General features: G+C 38.0%; 1 protein-coding gene across 1 annotated transcript in view; it reads left to right on the top strand.

Moving 5' to 3' along the window:
- The first annotated feature begins 5,103 nt into the window (after positions 1-5,103).
- HNMT (histamine N-methyltransferase) overlaps positions 5,104-12,702 on the top strand; it is a 60,716-nt gene continuing 53,117 nt past the window's right edge. Inside the window, exons 1-3 of the mRNA XM_053597825.1 lie at positions 5,104-5,241; positions 5,440-5,586; positions 12,391-12,443. Coding sequence (XP_053453800.1) covers positions 5,450-5,586; positions 12,391-12,443 — 190 coding nt within the window. The 5' untranslated portion in view covers positions 5,104-5,241; positions 5,440-5,449. The remainder of the gene's footprint in view (positions 5,242-5,439; positions 5,587-12,390; positions 12,444-12,702) is intronic.

Consider the following 12,702-nt stretch of genomic DNA (forward strand, 5'->3'; position numbering starts at 1 on the left):
GGGAAGTTACCTCTTACCTTTACCTAGTAAGAGGCTAAGCTTGTATAGTACTGTGTTTTCTTGCTTCTTGACTTATTTCTACACTTACAAAAAATTTAGCCAAATGTCATATGGAAAGCAAGATTCCTGAGGTCTACCATATTTGCCTGAAATTGCCAGTTTAATCAAGCTCTAAAATTTTCTGTGCTATGATTTCAAACCTACCTTTGAGACCATGGTTGGGTCAACCTGCTGGCTAATTTTCAAATAAACCAGCATATTCGGTGAGGCAATCAATTTGTATAAAATATCTTCTTCCTCTTTTCTTTTTAAGTGAAAAGAAAATGAAACTCTTTGAATGATTTGAGTAAGAAATTTAAAAAATATTGCCATTATCATATGCATAAGTGTTCTGGTATTTAGAAGGTGAGGCATATAACTAAGGACAAGAAGCCAGACAATAAAAACAGTGTTCAGAATACTAAAGACCATGGTGAATGGAGATATCTGAAGAATGCTACAACAAAATGAGCCTTGAAGATTTCACTATTGTTTTTTCTTCTCTTTTGTTCATTTGTTTACTTTTTGGGTTAGTACATGCAGTGCAAGTAGAATAAACAAGGGACAACCTTTGTGTTTTGACCTAGCACAGAGGGTATTCTACTAGCAGATGATTGGAAGAATACAGAATTGCTCCCCTTCTTTGTTCAGTGTTCTCGAAAATAGAAATAATGGTAAATAATACTTACATTGAACAGGTATTGGTGAGAGGTAGTAAGATGGAATTTTTAAAACAATGACCATTGAAATCAAACGTGAATTGGCATCCAGGCTTTTATTTAGTTTTTTTTTTTTAATGAGCTATGTGATTCTGTACAATATATCTTCTCTGAGTCTTACTTGATGATACCAAAAATTTCATCCCCAGGCTCGATGCTTGTAGCTCAGCACTTGTAGCTTACTGGCTACAGCACAGGCCACATACACTGGGGCTGGTGGGTTCAAACCTGGCTGGGCTTGCAGAACAATAATGACAACTACAACCAAAAAATATCTGGGTGTTGTGGCAGGCACCTGTAGTCCCACCTACTTGGGAGGCTGGGGCAAGAGAATCGCTTAAGCCCAAGAGTTTGAGGTTGCTGTGAGCTGTAACATCATAGCACTCTGCCAAGGGCGACATAATGAAACTGTCTCAAAAAAATAAAATTATCCCGAGAGGGTAGAAGTATTAAATGAAATAACATATATAAGGCACTTTGACATAGTAACAGCTTAATAAAAGGTAGGTAAAGCCAGGTATGTTGTCTCACACCTATAATCCTGGTACTTTGGGAGGCTGAGGCAGGGGGGATTGCTAGAGTTTGGTCGTTCAAGACCAGCCTGAGCAAAAGATAGACCCCAGTCTCTAACAAAGAATAGAAAAACCAGTCAGGCATGTGGCAGGCACCTGTAGTCCTAGCTACTCAGGAGCCTGAGGCAAGAGAAACTCTTGAGCCCAAGAGTTTGAGGTTGCTGTGAGCTAGGCTGACCTCACGGCACAGAGTGAGATACTGTCTCAAAAAAAATGTCTCGGTAGCAGGGGATGGAAGCCCATAATAGGTAAGAAAATAAACAGGAATTTTAAATTAGGCAATCATTTAAGGTCTAGAAGAACTATGCCCAGTGTACTGAAAGGATCTGTAAAAGAAATAATGTTGTCATTGCCAGCAACCTTTGAGAAATCAAGGCAAATGATGAATGTCCTAGATTATTGCTTCAATTTTCAAAAAAAAAAAAAAAAAGGAGAAAGAAGGATTCTCAAGATTTAGTAATTTCAATTGGCAAGTTACATGTTTTAATTCCCAGAGAAATTCCAGATGCTTTACGGATTATGAAACAGACATTCTATATGCAACTTTAAAAGGAGGTTGTGATTGCTGATACCAGCATTTAATCAAACAAGTCATTATGAAAGCAACAAGATTTTATCTCTCTCTCTTCTTTTTGTAGAGGAGCTGTAAGACTAAAAGGAGAAGTACCATAGACATAACTTTGGTATATCGGCCTCTCCAGAGGGCATGCAAACCTTTAATATACTGCCTTGCATTATGAATATCTACAGGAAATTACTAAATATAGCACTTTCTAAATTATTTGACCATGACATCCATTATTTTCAGAGCACCTAGTAAAATCTGAAACAACTTTGGTTGGGCAAAACATTAGGAAATACTACTCAAAGTGTAAAGAGTAAAGGTGAAAACAGCCTTTGAAATACTGTGTTCATTTTCAAAGAAATTATTTTTAAAAGAACACAAGCAAACTGAGTTTTTCCAAAGGACGGGGACAATGTAATGAATTATATTAAGCCATATTATCAAGGAAATTATTAGGAGATGTGGAAGAAGTGAGGTTGTCCTCAGAATCAATTTCATGTTTTTCAATGGGTATTATATGGAGAAAGAATTGGACTTGCTCTGTTTAGTGTAATCAGCCAGAAACAGAGTACTAACTCAGAGTCATAGGGAAGCAAATTTTTCCTAATATAAAGATTTTTTGTGAGAGAACCAGTCTTGGGGTTTCACAGCCTGAATTCTGTAACAGCCTTGCTACTTCTTAGCCAGGCATCCTTGAACAAATCACTCAACCTCTCAGAAACTCAGTTTTCTCATCTGTAATATAGGGAAGCTCATGAATGTACTATAAAGAATAAATCCTACTCTTTTGAATTTGAAAAGATCCACGCAATTCCTGGCACATAATAAGTCTTCAGTAAGTGGAATTATTAGTGCTATTAGTGACACATACAGCTGCCCAATAATAACATGGACAGAGAACTTCTCAGGGCAGAGAATCTCAATAGTTCAAGTGCATTCTTAATCATTTAAAAATTTTTGAAAGCCTATTGTGGGCAACACATCAGGGAGAGTAGCAGTGACTCTGTTCCCGTATTTATGTGCTAACAATCACATAAGGAAGAGAAAGGGAAGTAAGGCAAACAGATTAGCTACAGTAACACAAGGTGGAATGCTTGCAAGTGTCAGAAATTAAGAGCACAAGCATTAATTATTTTGAAGAATAGAAGGCTTTGTGAAAATGGGAGCATATGAAGAATGGGAAAACTTTCAGTGGGTGAGGTAAGATGGGAGGCAGCACATTGCAGGAGAAGGTCTATGATGAGGAGAGGCCAAAGGCAGGAAAACATGAGGGTATATGCAGATAAGCAATGCAGTTTGAAGGGACTACAACTACAAGCCTAAAGGAAAACAGAACAGAATTCTAGGTAATTATTGGGGGCCACAGAATGGGTTTACACTTAACTCTGGGGTCAGTGGGTAACATTATGAGTGAGAGGAGTACTTTAAAAAAATGAATTTGGTAGTGGCAAAAAAATTGGTTAGGATCTGCAATTCCTAAAGCAGGGAGCAAGTAAGAAAAATAGTGCAATAGGTGAAAAATGAAGAGAGGGCAGTGCCTGTGGCTCAATGAGTAGGGTGCCAGCCCCATATATGGAGGGTGGCGGGTTTGAACCAGGCTAAACTGCAACAACAAAAAAAGAAAAGAAAAGAAAGAAAGAATCGAGAATCTCAAGTCAGCTGAAAGCTCTGGGAATGCAGAGGAAACCCCCAATGAGTTAGATGAAGAGCAGACTCTAAGAAAAGATCTGGCAACAAGCAAGGAACGCTATGGTCTTAAAAGACTGAATTTCAGTTAAGGAGGTTTTAGCAGGAACATTTTATGGTAAGGTCCAAAGTATTTATATTCAGCATAATAGTACAGAACAGACCCTGCTAAACATTTGTTTAATAGGCGAATTTATGAATGAATAAATGATGAAGAAGAATGGAAGATGGTAACAGAAGAAGTAAAAGGTAAAAGATTGCAAGAGTCAATTTCAGGAAGGGGAAAGCTGGTTGGATAGAGATGGGAGTTTAGAAGTAGCCAAAGAGACCTTATTCCAAGTAGGTCCATGGGCCAGATCCAGCACATCACCTGTTTTTGCACAGCCCATGAGCTGACAATAACTTTTATATTTTTAAATGGTTGAAAATAAACCAAAGAAGAGTAATATTTTGTGCCATGTAAAAATGAAACTCAAATTTCAGTGTTTATAAATAGAGCAACAACTTTTTTTTTGTTGTTTTATTTTTGTAGAAGTGACAGGCTAATGGGTAAATATGAAGGTGTGCCTTTATCCAAATTTACTTTAAGTTCACTTCCTAAATGCTATCTATGTCCTTCTCACTACAGTCCTGTGAAATAAAATTTATTCTTCCCATTTTACTCGTGAATAAATGAAAGATTGTGTTCCAACCAACATCACACAGTCCATCAGGGGTAGAGTGACCCATATTAATCTGCCTTTCCAGGCTTTCCATTTTCCTCTAGGAGAAAAACACTGACTCTGAAAACAGTGAGACCCAGACATGCTCATAAGAAGTTGGGAAGTGTTTTGAATGCTTAGAGGGCAGTTTTGGAACTCAATCAGAAAAAAGGGAACAGTTAAGTAGAGATTTACATGAGTTAAATCGATGAATCCTCAGAAGTCCTCCATGAGAGCGACACTATTAATAACAACCCTGGATTGGATAAAGGATGGCCTTCTTAAAGACCATACCCTAGGAAAAAGCACAGTGGGTAGATACTCTCAAGCTTAGGTCCTCTGGAGGGTAAGACCACTAGGCTTCCAAAGGCTCAGCTAACTAAGGGCAAATAGCTGTGATTCCATGTTCAGGACACTTAGGGAAGGATTCCCATCCATTAGGATTTTACTCTGGTGTCCCTTTCTCACTTCTCTAATCGCCCCCACCTGCCCCCCACCCAGCTTCCAACTTCTCACTAAAAGTTCACATGCTCCTCCTTGATAGCTTATTCAGAAGAGACTTGAGTTACAACAAATCAATCAGCATTTGAAGAAAGGGAGCAGATAAGTTTAAAGTTCAAGTGTTGAGGGATGTAAAAGCACAAAACTCTCCTGTAAAAAGCTCAGCGGCAGGAGTCAGAGAGTTTAGCAGCTGTGGATTCTGAAAGTGGTTTATCCCTTTGCTTGTGACCTTAAACCGCCACTTTCCCACTTGGAACTCACTTTACCTTAAACAGCCACTTTCCCACTTGGAACTGGCTTTGGTAGCTGCCCCACAAAACAGGAAGTGATTTGAATGCAGTTTGTTTTCATGACTTTCTGAACTTAAGGAGTAAAACAAGTTTTAGCAGTGGATCTACTGCCTTGCTTTAGTACCTCCATTTCTTATCAAATAACTGTGTAGGGGTTAAAGTACCAAGGTAAAGTTCTGAACAAATACTGACTTAGTAATCAGCTCTGTGCACCAGTCTTTGGTGCCAGTTAAATTCAAAGCAAGCTTAGCTGCTTTTTTTTTTTTTTAAAATCTTGGATAGAAACTGGTGGGGGTGGGGAGAGAAAGAGGGAACTGGGAAGAGGAGGGGGAAGTTAAGCCTTGCTTCCCTCCCTGTCTTCTTCAGAAAACCAAATATGGCATCTTCCATGAGGAGCTTGTTTTCTGACCACGGCAGATACGTGGAAGCTTTTCGGAGGTTTCTCGACAGTTCCACGGAACACCAGTGCATGCAGGAATTCATGGATAAGAAGCTGCCAGGAATAATAGCAAGGTAACAAAAAGGGACCAGGGACGTTTTTGTCAAAAGGACAAGCCTGAGACTCGCCCTGCGTCAGTGGTAGATGAGCAGGCTGAGCTGGCAGGCTAGGCGTGGGGGATGAGGGTGAGGTACTGATGGCAGCGCCCCCTCAGCCCCTCCTCCTGCCGGTCCTGCCTTTCCCCTGCAGAGCTTTGCTTCTACGTTTGCTCAGATTTGTGCTGTATTTCCTTCCAGCTGCACAGAGATAAGCCTTAACCATTTGAAGGAACAAATCCATGTTCATTTGGGAAAAGATAAGATACTAATCTTTGAACTCAGATTTTTCAGCCCTCTTCCAACTTTTACATCTCAAAAAAGTCCCATAGGGGAGTCTGGTATGCTTTTCATTAGAATCAAACATAAATAATTGGCAAATACTATTTGCCTCTGAGGATTGAGTGAGTGCCTCTCAGTTCTCATAACAGCCATCCGAACTGATTTTCTTTATCCTTTATTACAAGTTATCACTCTCCCCTCCCTCTGCAAAAATTGTCTTTTTTTCAACTTAATATTAGTAGTCTGTCCCTTAGAAAAGAGCATTTTCCCATTATCAGTGAAACTCTAGTTCCTATACTTCTTGCAGACTCCTTTTTTTTTTTGATGATTAATGTGTTCAATTTGTGCCAGTGCTGATAAGCATTATGAGAGTAACAGATTCCACATGTTAAAGATAATCAAATCACCTATCTGGGGGTAAATTGGTGTAACTCATTCTGTTTCAGGAAATAGTGATGGAAAACTGGGGAGAAATAACTGACTGTGGATCCAATTTGAAAGCAACAAAGGAAACTGATACTTTATCTTTTGCTGGAGTTCTCTACTACAGGCCTGAAATTCTTTCACTAGAGCAGTACCATTGCCTGACCAGAGCAGGTGTTGTTAAATGGATATGAAATTTGATTTCCCTTTATATTTTACATGGCTTAGATTTTAAATGTTAGTTTCTAAAAAGGGGGTGGGGGTAATTACACCAGGTGGTCATAAAGTTCATGTGCAATTTATTTACATTATTTAATTATTAATTATTACATTATTTAAATTATGGCCACCATATGCGATATGTAATAGGATAAAGACGCAAAAAATCAAAGCAAATAGTGAACACAGACAACCCCTTATCTAGGAACTAATTTTAGTTTTCTTTTTGGGATCTTTTTGCTTATTTCTAAAATTAAAGGTGATGATTTAATTTCTGAGTTTTATTCCAGTAATAAAAGTGTGTATTTTTATCTGTAGCTTATCCAGATCCTTGGTTTTCTGTAGCCATAGAGTTTGGTTTGAAGAGATACCATGGATGGATATAACATAATGAATGATGGATGGTCCTTCCCTGTCTTCAGAATTTATACAATCTAATCAGAAATACCCAATGCAAAAATATGTGAAAGAGTGAAGAATTTTCAAAGGCATACTAAGATTGCATTGTAATGGTAACATACAGTTAGGAATGAGCAGAATCAAAGTACCGTTTATTAAGAAAGTAATTTTTTCCTAAAGCTGATGTGAGGAAAGAGATTTAGCTGAAGGGCCTTGAAAATGGTTGCTTAATGTTTTCTAGAGTTAGGCAGCACCAAAAAGCCATTCAGATCCTCCTTGGATGTGTGAGGGCAGGGTTTGCCAAGTAGGTGACTCACTGTAGTAATTGAGTTGTTAATTGGGTGTGGACTCATCTTACATAATTTCCCATTTTTGTTAAAGCAAGACATGCTCAAATTTTAAAATGTCTAATTATTCTAAAAAGCCTGTAACTATTAACACCACCACCAAAAACAGTAGTCCCTTGTCCCATCTACTCCATCCCTGATTCATACTCTCCAGAAGCAACAATTTTTAATACTTAGAAATCTTTTAGTTGTTTCTTATAGAACTTTCTTTCATAATTCTTAACAGCATGCTATTCGTCTATTTCTTCATTGTACTATATTATGTCAACACTTTTGCTTAAATAATTTGAGTGTTTATATCATTTTGCCTATGTATATATCGTTTATTATTGAACAATATATTATACTATAATTACATTAATTACACCTCTTTTCATGTATAACTTTTTATTTTCCCTGGAGTTGACTATTGCCTTCTTTCTTTTAGTTTTCTATGTACCTATTACAATATTAATATGTTAATCTCCTCTCATTATAGTCAAACCTATCAAGGAATCTGTTATCTTTTCTGAAACCCTTCGTTCTTTCCACTCTGGGAAGATTTGATTTTGGTTTGCTATATAATTGCTGTACAATTTGTTTCATTTCTGGAAATTCTCTTTCCCTCTCTCTAGTTGTTGATTCCCTGATTCTGGATATCATGCTTTGTTTTTTCTTCTTATTTTCCTCAGTCCTTTTTTTTCCCCCTCCGGTTAATTCTTTGAGGTTTAAAGGTGAATGGAGGCTAATTTTTTTTGAGAGTTTGTATGTTTAAAAATGCCTTTACTCTATGCTTATTCTTGTTAGACAGTTTGGATATAGAGCTATATGCTGAAATGATTTTGTATCACAAATTAAAGGTACTTTCCATGTCTTTTAGCTACTAGTGTTGTTTTAAGAAATCAAGTGCTATTCAAATTTCTTATCTTTGGCATGTGAATTTTACATTGTATTTGCTTTGTTTTGTTTTCATCTCTTATATTCTGAAATTTTAAGACATCAAGTTATGGGGTGAATCTTTTCACCCATTTTTGTGGGTACTTCCTCAACCATTTCCATTGAGATTTAGATCTTTCAGCTCTGGGAAACTTTGATATTATTTTTTCTTCCTGGAACTGGTCAAACACTGGACCTGCTGGATTGATTTCCTAGTTTTCTTTTCTTTTCTTTTTCTCTTCTTCTTTTTTTTTAAGACAGAGTTTCACTTTGTTGCCCTTAGTGTTACCATGGTGTCATAGCTCACAGCAACCTCAAACTCTTGGGCTCAAGTGATTCTCTTGCCTCAGCCTCCCAAGTAGTTGGGACTACAGGCATCTGCCACAACACCTGGCTATTTTTAGAGATGGGGTTTTGCTCCTGTGAACTGAGGTAATCCACCTGCCTCGGCCTCCCAAGTGCTAGGATTACAGGTGTGAGCTATTGCACCCAGCCCCTAGTTTTCTTATATTTCCAGTTCACTACAAGTTTATCTTTTAGCCCATCTATTAATTTTTAGCTATTATATTTTTAATTTCTAAGAATGTTCCTTTTTTATTGTATCATTTTTTCATTTCCAAATATAATACCTTCTCTTACCTATTACAAGATATTCCCCTGTTCTCAGCAAGTGTCCTCTGAGTTCCTTTTTTCTGTTTCTTTTAGCCTTTGTTTCCTCCTGTTACAGGAGGTCCAACTCCCTTGATTAGCCTGGCTGTCCATCCAATCAAATAATCAGGCACTCAAAGGGATGGGTTTGTTGAGTAAATGGCTGACTGTATAAACTTAGCTTTTTCCTTGGAGAGCCTCAGCTGTCAATGTATGTGAGCTTATCGCTAAGACGATTTGTTTCTCCAGAGAGGAATTCTTCAATCCCCTGTGTGGGGATGTACAATGGGGCAAGGGGTGGCAAGGAGGGTTACAGAATATAGCTATAAATAGTAAAGTTCATTATTGTCATTACATGTACATTACATGACCATTTACATGACCATTAAATGACTCTGACCTGGAAAACAATACATTTTTAAAATAATTATTAGTTATCATTATAATATATGAAATGGGGTTAATGATGGTATCTGACTCATAGGGAAGTTATAAAAAATCAGAGTTAATTCATGTAAATCACTTAGCTGTGACTAGAATCGTAATAATTGCTATTATATGTTGAATGCTTGTCACCTGCAGATATATTTCTAAGATTTACATGCATTAACTCATTAAATCCTCAAAACTTCCTCGTGAGTTAGATACAGTTATTCATAATCCTATCAAGTGGAGTGACCCATCCTATATGTGGGTCACTGTGAAAGTTCTGAGACAGACTTTGTTAGGGTCCATTATTTCACTTCCAAGAAACACAGTGGACAGTATCCTTTCTGATCCAGGCATATGAGTTTCAATTTGCCTGGCTTATTGATGTTGCCAGGAGGGCTTCATTTATTGCAATCTACATGGATTTTGTGTTTCTTAATTTTTGTGTATCTCAGAAGTTTCGTAATGACTGACATATTTCACAGAGAGGTTGAATAACTTGTTCAGGGTAACAGGTCAGTAAGCTGGGAGTTCAGCCTGGATCCTCTGCGCCGTAGCAGTGTTCCTATGCCATCCACAGATGTAAGCTTTTTTTTTTTATATGGACTGTCACTTTGTTACCCTTGGCAGAGTGCCATGGAGTCTAGCTCACAGCAACCTCAAACTCTTGGGCTCAAGTGATTCTCTTGTCTCAGCCTCCCGAGTAGCCGGGTGTACAGGAGCCTGCCACAACACTTGGCATTTTTAGAAACAGGGTCTCACTCTTGCTCAGGCTGGTCTCAAAACTGGGAGCTGTCAGGCAATCCACCCCGCTCGACCTCCCAGAGTGCTAGGATTACAGGCATGAGCCACTGCGCCCAGCCACAGATGTAAGCATTTTTAAGGATGAACAAAAGATATAGTTAGGAATGGATGTATTAAGACTCAGAGTTATGAGTTGGAAGACAGCTAGAACTGAGGAAGGCAACTTGCTTCTAGGTGCCCTTGACTCCAGCCTTTCTACCTTCTTTTTTTTTTTTTTTTTTTTTTTTTTTATCGTTGGGGATTCATTGAGGGTACAATAAGCCAGTTACACTGATTACAATTGTTAGGTAAAGTCCCTCTTGCAATCATGTCTTGCCCCCATAAAGTGTGACACACACTAAGGCCCCACCCCCCTCCCTCCATCCCTCTTTCTGCTTCCCCCCCATGACCTTAATTGTCATTAATTGTCCTCATATCAAGATTGAGTACATAGGATTCATGCTTCTCCATTCTTGTGATGCTTTACTAAGAATAATGTCTTCCACTTCCATCCAGGTTAATACGAAGGATATAAAGTCTCCATTTTTTTTAATGGCTGAATAGTATTCCATGGTATACATATACCACAGCTTGTTAATCCATTCCTGGGTTGGTGGGCATTTAGGCTGTTTCCACATTCTACCTTCTTTCATCAACCTTGGTTTGCATCCTGTAACTCCGTGCAGCCTTTTTCATTACAGTTGAAACACAGGCTTGTTGACCATCTCACAATTCAAACAAGCACCGTCCTTTCAGTTCACCTTTTCCCTCTAGCAGTCATCTCTTTTCCTTCTCTTTCTTTCATCCTGTTTCAAATCTCTGGATCTGCTTTCTTTTTTTGAGTCTGCTTTTAATCCCATTGTCATTTGACTGCAGTCCTCAACTTTCTTTTAAAACTACTATTATCAAAGACATTCATATTGCCAAATTCAATGGAGATTTTTCTTTTTTTTATTTTTTAGTAGTATGCTCTGTTGCCTTTGCCATGACTGATGGCTTTCTCAGGCTGTAATTCTCTTAGCAGCCCTCTGAGCTTTGTTGCCTTTCTTTTCTGTCTCCTTTGTGTATTCCTCGTGGTCCAGTGACCTTTAAAAGTTGGCATTACATCATAACCCACTACTCTTCCAACTCTTTGCAATATCTTTCAGTGACAGAATCCACTCTCCTGGTTTTGACCATTACTTTATGATGACGATTCTCCCCAGAGAATACATAGTTGGCCCCAAGAGAATAGATCATCTCTCTTCTAACCAGCTTAAATCTTGCATATCCAAATATCTGCTCAATTCAGATTTATTTGAGGAAAAAAAACCTAACAAAATGTAATCTTGCTTTAAACTATATACTTCAGCTTCCTTTTGGCATCACTCTTTGCCCAGTCATCCACACTGGGCAAATGTGGTAGTCACACACACATACTTTTTTTTTCTGATCCTTTCAGATCAACCTAAAAGAAGGTCCTACTGAGCTATCTCCAAATACATCTATTCCACTCTATTTCTAACACCAGAGCATAATTTGAGGCTTTATTATCTCACATTTCAACTTAAGTGCAAAGTAGTAGTGTCTTATCCATTTTTATAACTTCAATGCTTAGCATAGGCACATAATAAATGTTTAATAAGCATTTCTTCATTAAAAGGAGGTAAAAAGAAGAATAGAGAGAAGGCTGACATCATAGAAATAGTCTAAACCTCCTTAGCCTTTCCCCCACCCACAGTGAATAGCTTATTATATCACCAGACTCAAAGGTCCACTTTTTCTGTTCTTGTTTTCCAAACAAATACCACCTATGAGATGTTCATAGTATTGTCTCTAAGTCTCCCAACTTAAGAATGCTAATGAATAGGGGCAGCGCCTGTGGCTCAGTCGGTAAGGCGCGGGCCCCATATACTGAGGGTGGCAGGTTCAAACCCGGCCCCAGCTGAACTGCAATCAAAAAATAGCTGGGTGTTGTGGTGGGCGCCTGTAGTCCCAGCTACTTGGGAGGCTGAGGCAAGAGAATCGTTTAAGCCCAGGGGTTGGAGGTTGCTGTGAGCTGTGTGATGCCATGGCACTCTACCAAGGGCCATAAAGTGAGACTCTGTCTCTACAAAAAAAAAAAAAAAAAAAAAAAGAATGCTAATGAATGAATCCTTCATTTTTTGTAATATACTCTAAAGATACCAATATAACTACTGATAGGACTAGGATCTTTTATGTTGGTCTAGTTTTTGTTCATTGGATTTTTAGCCTGTTCTTTTCAACTAGACTAGATGATAAGATTTTACAAAGCACTTAACACAGTTTTATTAAACTATGTGTGTTTTTTGTTTGTTTGTTTGTTTGTTTTTTACAGGATTGGAGACACAAAACAAGAAATTAAGATTCTAAGCATAGGTGGAGGTGCAGGTATGAATAACACATTTCAAAAATTTATATTTCATTCCCAACATCATGCTCTGTGAGGGAAATATTGTTCATTCTCTAGGAAAGCTATTTTCCTTTGCTTTTGGAAGAGATCAGCTTATCAAAACTACAAGTACCACTTCAACCAAGGTTAAGGCCCCTATAGATTTATAGGATTTAGGACATTAGCCTTAATTACTATCTGTAATGTGAATAAGGGATGTGATTTTCTTATTCTTTTGATAAATGAAAAAACAAATAG

The sequence above is a fragment of the Nycticebus coucang genome, chromosome 7, assembly GCF_027406575.1.
Source record: "Nycticebus coucang isolate mNycCou1 chromosome 7, mNycCou1.pri, whole genome shotgun sequence".
NCBI lineage: Eukaryota > Metazoa > Chordata > Mammalia > Primates > Lorisidae > Nycticebus > Nycticebus coucang.